The sequence below is a fragment of the Pagrus pagrus genome (genome assembly GCF_965226575.1).
Source record: "Pagrus pagrus genome assembly, chromosome: 15".
NCBI classification, from domain to species: domain Eukaryota; kingdom Metazoa; phylum Chordata; class Actinopteri; order Spariformes; family Sparidae; genus Pagrus; species Pagrus pagrus.
In genome coordinates, this window is record NC_140199.1 from 6,592,758 (window position 1) to 6,605,891 (window position 13,134).

General features: G+C 42.6%; 1 protein-coding gene across 2 annotated transcripts in view; it reads right to left on the reverse strand.

The window, feature by feature from the left end:
* Nucleotides 1–13,134, reverse strand: part of LOC311270807 (sodium/calcium exchanger 1-like) — a 140,159-nt gene that overhangs the window by 12,541 nt on the left and 114,484 nt on the right. For both annotated transcript variants that reach the window (XM_084375975.1, XM_084375976.1), the window contains exons 7-8: nucleotides 12,908–13,007; nucleotides 298–483 (exon numbers count right to left, since the gene is read on the reverse strand). In XM_084375975.1, the coding sequence (XP_084232101.1) occupies nucleotides 298–483; nucleotides 12,908–13,007 (286 nt within the window). The remainder of the gene's footprint in view (nucleotides 1–297; nucleotides 484–12,907; nucleotides 13,008–13,134) is intronic.

Below are 13,134 nucleotides of genomic sequence, written 5' to 3' on the forward strand. Positions count from 1 at the left end.
CCAGTCAAATCCAAAGAAATGTAACTTATCTTCAACCACTATTTTTATGTTTTGATATAAAGTTTTATTAACCTGTATTTTTTTTTTTTTCGACAGTTTTGCAAATAATGTCTTTGAATGACTGTAATATATAGTGAAATCACAACAAAGATAATCAGTTACAATATTTGTGTGTATTATATGTAAAATCACAGTATTTTTATGTAGTCAAATGATGCAAATTTACAGGAATTTATTGGAAATTATCTTGCTCAGAATCATTTATGTTAGAACTGGTTCTATCAGCTGACATCGTACCAATGACGGCGGTGAGCAGTCCGATCATACAGATGGAGACGACAAAGCAGGCCCAGCCGTTCCAGTACTCTGTGGGCGGAACGAAGGCGAACAGAACCTTCCAGAAGACGGTGAGGAAGTGCATGACGTAGTCGAAACACGATGGCAGCTTCTCCTCCCCGCACTCGTCGTCGTCGTCATCCTCACCTGTCGAGAAGAGAAAGGGAAGTTAAAGACGAGGGTTGCCAGGTTTGATTCCCTCGTAGTTCTCGCCTGCAAAAGTTCTTGAGCAAAATACTTGTTTAGACTTTAAAAACCAGAATCAATTTGAGATACAATTTCTGAACTTCTGACCTACAGGTGTACGTGTCTGCTTAATAGCTGAAACTTTTCAATTTCAATTTTCAACTTTAACATTTCAATAACTTTTCTCACTTGATGAAAGAAATAAACACACAGACAGAAACAGACTAGCAGTCTGCACACTCCTCTGTGCAGTTGGCTGCCGTTCTGCTCCATTTACAAATGAGTCGAATGAATAAACGAGACTACCTGCTGGTTCCAACAAACACGTTGACTGGGTACATCTCAGCGAAAAGCCTTGATCTCTTATTGATTTCACGCATGTCATTAGCTGGCTTGATACTATTAACCTTCCGAGAGGCGGTGATGCATTCAAATGCTCAAAAGAAACAAACAACAAACCACCCGCACCCTAAAATGAGCTGTGTTTCGGAGACTATGGCATCTGTTTTCCCTGCCAAGGTGTGAGAGAGGGCTAACTTACAGAGCATTTGAATGTGTGCTTGTTTCTTGTATTGTCTTTAGAAGCTCCATGCAGGAACGATCCTCCATCTTAATTGTTTTTTAAAGTAAACATTCAGACACAATTTTAATTGATTGTATGTGGGTCGTAAAGAGAAACGCGCTGTGGAAAATGTGGAAAAACAGAAGCAAAGAAATGATACACGCTCTCTCTCATGCACCCTTCTGTTTCTGTGATGGATAAATTACCTTCTTCTGAAATATGTCATTCGGGATTGAATGCATGAATGCATCAGCCTTGGCAAAACTGTCATAACAGATAATAAAACAGCAAATCGTCTGCCAAAAACGGAAACTCAACACTTGTCCTTAGCTCGAAAAATCTCACCATGACACGGGCACTTTCCACAAATTTTGTGCCGCTGTTGACACTCTTGAGTCCTGACCTTCTGCTGTAAGCATAATTTTACAAGACAGCCTGATATTTAAGTCATTAAGCACAAGTCACGAACCACATCCAGGCTGTGTGCTGTGCAATTACTATACATTAGCATGGGTTAACACGAAGATTAATACACTTTGATAGGGTTGGTACTGTAGTTTCCTCAGAGGCCAGGTAGCTTTGTTTAATGTAATTCAAAATGAATGCTTCCTATTCAGGGTGAGCACTTTGAACAAATCAAATCTTCTATAAATGAACAGTCGAAGGTCAGTGCAGAGAGCAACGGCCTCATCCACTATTATGGTTTGGCACACACACACACACACACACTTGGTAATGAATTATAAAACAAGACTCTCTACCTGAGTTATATCACTTTTTACTTTAAGCAGCTCTCCTTCACTCCCACACAGTCTGTGATGGCTGACTGGAGCCATTTTTCTTTCTCTCTGTGCTCTTTTATTGCAGTCTTGGGTCTCTCTCTTTGGTCTTTTCCCTTTAATTTTATGTTCCTACATGTGTGGGCATGACGTGGGTCCTATGTTCAACTTTTGTGGTATCGTCTGACAGTCCCCCGTATCAGCGGTGCTGACTCATGCCGTGATACAAAATGCCTCATCTTGCATCACTCTGTGAGCTGACCGTTTGACATTTAGCTGTAGCTAAACCAAATGGTCATTTTCAAACTGAGGCTGATGCAAGTTAACAACTCAACCTTGGGTGAGAAACGTAACTGCTGGCTGATTGTGACAGCTGGCAACTTTTGCCAGAATAGAAAGTGTGCATGTGCATCCCACTATTCGTAGAGAAGTGGTCAGTTAGGGTGGTCGGCCTGCAAAGATCAGGACATGCACACCAGAGAGGGTTTGAATCTTCAGTCTCATGCAACAAAAACATTTAAAAGTCATGGTGTTGTTAAATGTTAATTATGTAAACACGTCCTTGTGTCCACGCTCCAAGTCACTGTTGACTTTTTCAATATTTAGCGAAGACCACGATCTTTCCCTGACATTAAGCAGGTGCTCTGAGGGCTGAAACACAACCATAAAAAGAGCTCTGTCATGCTTTAGTAGCTATTAATGGAAATATGATCAGCATTATGTTGTAATTTCTCAGAGACAGGGTTAAACCAGTACAGCACAACCAATCCATTAACCCTTTTTAAATCACCGGACATATTTTTTCTAGGATGTGTAAAGGGGACTACGGTAGAGCCACACTCCCTTTTTCAGCAAACATGGCCGACTGTGAGCCAAGGAGGAAGCATAAGGCACATTGTGACCTATTATGAGTGTTTTTAGAGTCAAAAATCCACTATTTCAAGATTTTTTGTGCGTCTTTGTCAGGTTACCATCTAGAATTTTGTTTAAAACGGCAACCAGAACCTTTGAAATTCAATTGCAGTGTCAATCAAATGTGCTTTAGGATCTTATCCTATCTCTCCTGCCTGCCTTATATTTCTATGTTCCCTCACCCTTCCTCTCTACAGTATCTATGCCTGACTTGAACACTCCCTTCCCTCCTCGTCTCTCTATTTCCATGCTCAGTTAGGCATTTTACTGATAACGTGGTCATCCAATAGTAAAGTGTCATTTTCACCCCTTCTCGCTCTTACGCACTCTTTTCATCCTTGGTCACATTTTTGCTGATATAGCCTTTATATAATTGAATATTCTCCGTCACTCTCTTGCTTCATCCCTCTAAATCTCCCTTCATCCCTCTACAACCTTCTGTCACTCTCTAAATGCCACCGACAGCCTCCTCACTCAATAGTGTGTGTGCTTGTGTGAGATCAGTGATGTTTTCTTTTCTTATTTGGAGCACAGCCAAAAAAAAAAGTGAAAAAAGAGAGAAAGAAATAATGCCCAGGCATGAAAAGGTAAAACATCTATTTGAGTTAGCATCTCATGCTAATCTGGTAGCTGCTAATTCAGGTTTCGCATCAAGAAATACCTAATCTGACACACACACACACAAATATCAATACTCTCTCTCCTGCCCTTCAGAGGAGTTCGATGTGTGTTATCTCCTGCTGCTCACTGAGCGTGCCCAGATGCTGCCTTCTCATAGGCCAGGGCATGTGGATTGCAGCTCATCTCTACATGCTGCTAGCCAAGCGAAGTGTGTGAACATGAGTGTGTATGGGTGCTAAAAGTGATATGGTCGGTACTCTGAGGACTTGGAGGGTCATTCATACCACTGCTTGTTTACACAAACACACAAACACATACACACACATATGGGCACACACTAGGTTTTGAAATTGATGTGGCCAAACCAGCTCTGGTCCAGAAAACCTCAAGAGGATCCTTCAATCATTTCCCACTACAGAAGAAGAGAGAAAGACTGGATAATTCATGTTAGGCTTCATACAACTAGACACACACACTAACACACACACACACACACACACACACACACACACACACTGAGATCAACAGAAAAAAGCCTACACACAGTCTTGAAAACAGGACAGAGTCCATACAAGCACAGATTCTGGCTTGGTCACAAACACTCATATTCAATACGTGCACAGACTCTGAATGCTAAACTGAAGCGAGAACATCACACACCCAGTGCACTGTGGGAAATATCCCACACACAGTAAAGAAAGACAGCCTGTCATTCATCTTTGCATCTTCAAACGTAGTCACAGTTTGTGCCTCTCAAGATTACGTTTGAGTCACAGAAGTAAGACTAATAGTTGTCAAAACTATAAAGAAGTCACATTTTGAAGTGTCCAGCAGATGTCTTTTAACAAACCTCCCTACATTTATGAAGACATGTCCATGATCCTCAAAGCTTTGTCAGTCCTGTCGGTATGGAAAAAACAAACTTTTTCTTTTTGCTTTGCAGTGAATCTGAATTTTCACCAGTTTCTAAAGATGTGTCATGACCAAACAAACAGGCATTGTCTTTTCTGTGTGACTGACTGTGTGTGTGGATGTCTGTCAGAACTCATGCTGACATACTGTATATACACACACACACTCATACTTTTTCATAATGCGCTGACATAATGCATTCCTATACCTAAACCTTAATCACAAGCCATAACCTTTACGAAAACCTAATCACAAGCATAACCCTAAAAGCAAGTCTTAACCACCTTCAACCGCTTTATAAAATTGAGGACCTGACAAAATGTCCTCACTTCCCAAAAGCGTCCTCACTAGGTTTACTGGTCCTCACTTTGTAGCATGTACAAGAACACACACACTTACGTAATTAAATCCTATGGAGTGCTGATGAGCCAGTCGAAAACAGCGTCATCGTTTTGTCCCGAAAGACTGAAACTTACGTAACATTCTTAAAAGAAATCCATCCGAATTTGTTTTATCTCTGCTCCGTCAGGCGTTTCATAAGAGCGGTCGTCACAGCCGGTCCATCAGTGAATCAGCCAGTCAGCCTGTCTTTTGACAAGCCAATCAGTCAACAAATCAATTAAATAACCAGCCACTGAGTGAGTCAGCCATTCATTGTCACTGTCTAAAGGATGCAAATTACAGATTGTGCCCAGCTAGGACAGACAGGTGCTGACGTGAACTGCAGCGTAATGAGGCTGTATTTTCACATTTGGTCAAAAAGAGGATGCTGATTTCTCTGGTGTAAATCAAAGACACAAAATCCAATCAAAAAAGTTAAATGAAGCTTTGGCATAAGTTCATTTAGCATTTAGCAATAAGAAAAATAAAGAATAGTGCCTGTTGCCTGCCTAATATCACTTCCAATGTTGCTTATCGCTGCAGGTGGTGGGTCCACAAGGTGGTGGCTTGTTTTACTGCGCTTTGACAGACTGAGCCCCGTGGGTCAAGGCCTGGCCATCAGAGGCTCACTGCTGAGCTTCTGTTCCAGGTCTGGCCTCAGAAGGGGGTCGAGATAGGGGAAGGAGCTAAAACATCCGCAGGGAGCTCAGAGCAGGACCGCTGCTTCTTTTTGTCAAAAGAAAAGAGCTGAAGTGGTTCACACATCTGATACCTCAGGATCCCTCCTGGGCACCTTCCTTTGGAAGTTTTCTGGGCATGTCCAACTGGCAAGAGACCCAGGGTTAGACCGAGGACATGCTGGAGAGATAATATATCTCATCTGGCTTTGTAACACGTCTGGATCCTTCAGGAGGAGCTTGAAACTGTTAGTGGGGAGAGGGATGTCAAGACTTTCTTACTTAGCCTGCTGGCATAAGAGGCAGATAATGGATGTAGGAGAAAATAACGCCAACCTTATTATCCTTTTAAAAGCATATGCATATGTCTTGTCTTTCGTCTCATGCCTCTGCCGTATGCTGAAATCCTCCAGTGAACACAACTGATGTCAGTAAAGCCCTTTGTCTATATTTAACACCTTTCACTGCTTTCTCTTGAATACCAATACCTACGTACAGTCCCCTCGGGTGAGGACACACTAACAGACATGAGTCCATAAATTACATACACACAGAGCAGCAGGTGACGAATAACGCAGTATGGACTTAGCAATTAGGAAGCAGTGGAGTGTGGAGTGGTCGCACATCAATCTCTTTGTCTTCCTTTCACTTTTCTCCCTCTCTGTCTGTCCTCACAGTCCCTCCCTCTCTCTCACCTGATTTCCTTTTCATTGATTTTTCCCCCCCGCCATCTTGTTGTCCTGCTGTTTGTGGCTGTGCTTTTATTCACACAGCCTAGTTCAACCAGAATAAGTTGACCATGTTTTGCGCATCTCACCTACCAACTTGGTTATGATTTGGCAGCTCAAACTGCTTGGCTAAGTTTAGGGAAAGAGCGTGGTTATTGTTTAAAGAGTAGAAAATTGACAGTTGGTAGAAGAAGGGCTGTGAACAGATCTTGTCTGTATCAAAGTTGCAAGCTTTGTTTCCAGAACAAATATCAGTGGAAGACAACTGACACAACATCTGTGACGCTTCGTGACGTCCCGACAAAAAGACTTGAAATGATTTTCTTTGCCTTCCACTGCCTAGTCTTCTGTGACGTGGACTCATGGAAGAACACATCATCTTTTCATGCACAATGGCAATGTGAAAAAGCCATGATGTTTTATTTAATTTCACTCAACCTTTAATAATTTACCCCCGGGTCAGGAGCTCTGCATCAAAGGAATCACACCTGCACAGTAAGCCCACACTCTCGCCTTCTTCCTACCAACTGGGGAGTTCATATGCAGAGCCCACCGTCACGGAGGAGAAACAATGAATGGTTTCAGGTTTATTTTCATTCATAACGTTTGTTAGTGCTGTGAAGTGAAGAAGTCGGTCCTGGCGCCTGCTTCCTTTAGATTAGTCATTAAAGACACCAAGCTATGAATGGTTTGGTGTCTGACATATCTCTCCGCCAATAATTTATGACTCTATGATCTCCTCATGTGACGCTGTGGCCATCTCGGAGGACAGATACAGCGTCTTGTGCAGTCTGATCCTGTTTTGTGGCGCTATAACAAACTTATGCTACTTTCGTCTTTGTTGCTAGCCTGTCAACAGTCAATATTCACATGACCCACTTGATTTTGCAAACTCAGACTAGCCTCAGCTAAACCTTATAATGCATATCTTGCACAGTACAAAACTGTTTTCTCTCCCATCGCTTACAGACAGTCAGGAAGGTATGGTAGGAGGACTGACTGCAGCAACCAATAACAGCCTCAGCCCAGATTGCATTTGGAAACATTTTTAATTAGATTATAGTTACACTGACAACAATGAGTTACCTTTAAAATATGTCAGTTGCGTAATATCGAAACTCTTCTCATGAAGGTCAATGCAACTTGAAAGTGTGTCTGATAAACAGGGTCTCAAGTGCTCGACCTTGTGGCGGGACATACTTATAAATACACTTCTGGACTTCCCCAGCAACACCACCTTTAATGTTGGAGTTTCCATAACTGTTGGGTTTGTTGCATTTTATTTGTATTACTAATATTTGTGGAAGTCAAATGTTTGTGGCGGCGTCCATTTTTTTCACTAAAAGCTGCCATATTTTCATTGTTTTAATTTTAGTAATCAAAAGGTAATCCAAAAGCATTTAGATTAGATCTCTCCCAACCCTGTCAACACACAGCCTTATCTTTACAAGGAACATATTGTAGGGAATCACAATGGAAACAGAGGCTTCATGAATGGATTGTAAATGATAACAAACGCATCAAGGATTCAAACCTTTCAAGCCACCAAATGGCATCTTGGCAGGCTTGTCACGTCTGGTACGTGCACAACATCTCATGCACACGCAACCTCTCCCTGTGTATTTGTGCTAGCTTATCTGTGGGAAAATTCTCCATTAGCCAGGCCAGTGTACACACACACACACACACACACACAGCCACACACTCAGTCACAGCACCTGCACGCTGACATTTCAGAGAGCTTTAATGGATAGCTAAATGCAGGTTTCTAGCTTTGAGATGAATGTCATGCTCTCGGCACCATTATGTGTGCATGAGTGTGTTCGTACTGTATGTGTGCACGTCAGTGTTAGTTCCACATTGCCCTTATGATGCGGTGACCTGGGGGTTAAATCTGGGTTGATTTTTAAATGCTGTTTCATGGCTGCCATTTTAGCAGTAAAGCTGTTCGAAATCTTCAATCCTCCCCTAATTTAACTGATTAACTGATAAGCAAAGATAATTTCTTCGCCACATATGAGGCCAAAATAATTTCTGGAGGGCTCCCGAGCTTTGAGACCTTGATCTGATGCTTCAGCCGGAGGGTGAGGCTGATAGAGACAATGAGAAATTCTAGATGTCTTCAGTCAAGAAGAAGAAGAAGAAGGAGGAATATTTGAAGTGATTTTAATCTTGATTTTAATCTAATACGTTTGAGAGGAGATAAGGGAGGGTTAGGCCGGATGATGGGAGGGAGGGGGAGTCAGTCTGAGAGCCAGAAAGAGAGAGGGAGAGATAGAGAGAGATGAGATTAGACAAAGCTAGCTTATCAGTGTGTATTAAATCCACCACAGCATCAGTGACAGACGCTCTGGACTTGTTCAAAACCCTTGAACCAGCGGGGTGTGTTTGAAGGGATGAGCTGCCAAGTTACAGCGTGTCTCAATTTGGGCTTATTTTGTAAGAGTGTGTGTGTGTGTGCGGCTACATGTGCGCTCAGTTTGTAAAGAAAGTGTGTGTCAAGTCCACATGTTCATGTGTCCATTGCAACAGCACAAGAGCTCCTCGAACAGATGTTTGAGATCCTAAGTAGCTTTTGGTCCGAGTTTGTCAAGAGATTAATCGTCCTTCATCCTAATCTTTTCTTCCTTCCTCATTCAAAACCCTTTTTTACGCACCTCCCAGCCAGTAATGGGAGTAATTGGGGCCATTTTAGCTAATTTCCCTTATGTGTCGTTGCAAGGTTGAAAGCCATTCATTAATAAAGTATGATCTTTTATAATAGATGTTTCCATTCTCTTTTTTCCATATTTTTATTTCCTTTCTCTCTTTCAGCAGCAAGTTTATTTAATGTTTTGCTGTCACACCAGAAAATGAAGTCGGTACTCTGGTCATTTTCTCCCCTACCTCCTTTTATTTTTTCTCCAGCATCCACCTTCCCATCCATCCACCATCCCATCCATCCATCCATCCATCCATCCATCCATCCATGAGAGGGAAACAACAGGATCCGAGCTCAGAGGAGTTGACCCCGACCTGGCCCCTCATTTCCTCCTCACACCTCACTCATGGGCCGAACACATTTATATTCCACAGGAGAAATCATTAATCTTTGATCTTCCTCCTGTGTTTGGTAATGAAGTGAAGGAGGCATGGAGGGAGAGCGAGGGAGACGAGCGAAGAGGGGCAGTGAACGTGGAGAGAAGGAAGTGAAAAGGAATGTCTTACTCGTGAAGGATAAACTAAAGTCACTTAATGCACCCTTATCTTTGCTGATTAATCAGACATGAGGAGTTACTGAACTGTATATTGAACACAAGGCTTAGTCTGCAATCTGACCACAATCCCTACTTAAAGCAGGCGTAATTGGACTGTCATCTCAGCCCTTTGTTGGTGTGCAATACCAGTAAGAAGACATGAGCACACATCTTAAAGGATAAGTCCACCCTTATATAAAAAATCATGCTGATGGGAATGCGGGTACGGTTTTACGGTCTACAAAAACATTTCTGGAGCCTCACGGCAAAACAGCGTTGCAGCATTTCAAGTCTCCTGAAGCCCGGAGATCCAATCTACAATCAAAAAGACGTTATTTACATTCCCGATGTGGAGCTTGTGCGCCCACTTCAGACACGGTGTGCACTAACGCTTTTAGCTTCACAGCAACAATGAAGATTTCAGCTTTACAAATATGAGCTGTAAGGAGTCATTTTATTTTTTTTTTACGTTTTAATACAAGTCCCGATTTCTTTTTTTAGCTATGAAACTCCAGAAATGTTTAGTGAACTACATCGGCACGGCAGCGAGCAGACGATGATTGAATTTTCATTTCTGGGTTGAACTTATCCTTTAATCTGAGCATCACACAGTCACACACTTGTTCTAAGTGTGTTTTTAATGAGAAAAAGCACATTTCTCTGAGCCAGAAGAGGAAACACTCTGGGGCTCAGATAAACACTTGCAAACAGGCTGGGTGTGAATGGGTCTAATGGGAGCTGGTGGTAATGATCACAGATGTAATAGATTTCAGAGTCATTCCAGCTCCTCGTACCTCTAAACAAACTTCTATCTCTACATGTTGTTGTTAAGTAATTAAATTCTGCATATTCATATTAAACTCAACTGTATAAACACTTTCCATCTGTGCTGTCAGCACGCACCTGATCCTTACCATCTATTTTTCATCATCTCATTGTGCTCTCTCCCGTCTCTTTCTATGCTCTCGTTCCCATTCTCAGCGAACACAGAGAGCAGAGAAAAAGGTGCTAGCAGTGTCTTTCTGCTCTCATCAGTTGTTCTGCAGCTGGATGTCTGTCGAGCCAATAAGCTGCCGGTTCGATCTGTAAACATCCAATCGACTCTCAAGCACTTTGAACTCCCCAAATCCAATCAGCGTCAGGTTTAAAGGCCCTGACAGAAAATGTGATCTGGTTCTGTGTCTGATTCTGCTTGTCAACTGTGTGTGTGTGTGTGTGTGTGTGTGTGTGCTACAGCTGATGGGTTACAGTCTGCAGGTACATCATGGTGTAACCCTGGTATAATCAATCATTGTGTAAACACAATCTAATGAAGCTGTATATGTGTGTCTCCTGTTCTTTAGTGAAAACGGCACTCGCTGCCTTTTTACAGCACTTTATGTAACACACGCATGCACATAGGATCCGGTTTGGTGCACGCAAACACACACAACACACACACACACACACACACACACACACACACACACACACACACACACACACACACACACACACACACTCACTCACACACAAACAAACAAGCACGCAGCACTCTGTCAGCCTAGACAAGCTAATCCCAGATAAGAGAGCGAAAACAGGCCTTTTCATTAATGGCATCAGCTCACCAACAAAGGCTGGCTGACAGGCTGGCTAACTAAAGAACAAACACGACACAACACACACACACACACACACACACACACACACACACACACACACACACACACACAGGATGAAGTTATTTGAAGAAACAGCAGTGATTGAGCTGGCCTTAGACGAACAATGCTCTAATAGAAACGTGGTACCAAAGACAGCAGCGGCAGCAAATTGGGTGCTCGCTTTATCCCAACTGTGCATTCACGGTGATAATCTGCAATATTTTCATATAAAATAAACACCAAACAAGAGCGAAATGAACATTATGCTCCATTTTAACTTCAATTTGCTATGCAACCTCTTTGCAGTTCTTTAAAGTGTACTTAGTCGGAGCTGTGAGCAATAAGCAAGCTACGTTTTTGTCTTAAATAACCTTTGATCGGAGGCAACACACACACATTTTTGCCCTCTTGGGGTTCAGAGCAGATCCCTGTCACACTATGGAAACAAAACCCAGCCATCAGCAGCTCCAAAGGCTCACTGATTAACATGTATTGTTGAATCTGCACAGACACCTACAGTACATGTAAAACCAATACATTGCAGTTGCCTGGCAAACTGAAGCTGACAACAACACTTCAGGAAGTCACAGCAAGAGACAGAGACAGAGACACAGCCAGGCTAGCTGTGATCCCATGTTCCCAGTCTTTACGCTAAGCTAAACTAACCAGCTGCTGGCTGCAGAGTTATTATCTTACAGTTATGAGAGTGGATTTAATCTTCTTATCCAACTCTTGGCAAGAGATGTGTGCTTATTTACCAATTATGGAGCTACACCTTTGGGTTACAACCAATTTGTACATAAGTAAATGTTACAAAAGCTTTAATCTGCTGCTCTAAACAGCTGGTTTTAAGCTCTTTTGCAGGTTAAATCCAGAGAATATCCACAATACATCCAGACAGAGTGACTGACAAGAAAACCAGCACATCACTGTTGGATCGACTGGTGAATCTGAGGCAGAAACACCACATCAGATACTCAAAGTGTGGCTTTCTGTGTCTCCCTTTCCATTAATGAGCTGCAGTGATGCTTTCCTGCCTCCAGAGGGCAAGTTACCACTACTAACCAGTGAACTGTGCAGATTCTGCAGTGAAACAGAAAAAAATTGCTGCCTCTTTTTTCTTTTCTCTATTTTCTGTTCATTCAACCTGTTTTCTCTCCGGTCTCCTTTTCTTGGTTTCAGTTTACCTGTTGCATGAATCCTCTAAATCTCTCGTTCTCCCTTTTTAATAGCTTCCTACTTTGTCTAACATGCATTTTATTTCTCTTTATGCGTCCTATCTTCCCACTGAGCATGTTTGCCATTGCAGTTTCTCTCTCTCTCTCTCTCTCTCTGTCACTCTCTGCATAATACATGGTCTCCCTCTCTCACAGCAGGTCTCCTTATCTCCCACATGTATGCTCTCTTTATCCCTCTTCATGGGAAATTAACATTACGGTGGCTTAGGAGCAGATCTTGACAGTGACAAGATATTAGTGTTGAATATTCCCCTCTCTTTCCCACATAAACACGCAGCCGCGTTCTTACTTTTCTGTCATCGTGGAGGCTGAAAACACACGATCGCTTTCCACGATTGCTCTCAACATAATCTCCCATCTGGTCAGTGTTTGTCTGTCCGAATCATCAAACAGGGCCACTTCATTTTCCAGTAACCATAACGAATACACGCACACATGCACACACTTGACTCCACGGGACCATGAAATCACCCCACTTCATTTTATTGACAGTCAGCCGTTATTCGATGCAATCGGCATCATGAAAGTAGAAAACCACACATGCACACACGAGATTTCTGGTGTTTGGTCGTATTGATCGCACACAGAGCTCATCAGTAAAAATGGCAGCTGTTCATATGAAAAACTTTGAATGCCGCACACTGACACACACATCTGCCTCTTCACAAATCGATGCACACATCTCTGGGCCGGCCTTACCTGCGCTCACAGTGATGGCTTCTATGAACTGGTCCCTCCAGCTGTTGGTCCCCACCAGCAGAGCCAGGTTGGTCTTCTTTATCAGCTTGTCCACTGTGTTCTGCCAGAGGACAGAGAAATAACGAGGGTTAGATGAGAGTCAGCAGCCGGTTCACTGAGCGTTATAACCATGAAATGATTCATTTCGCAAGAATCTGCCATTTGACATTTCGTCGGCGCGAGAAATC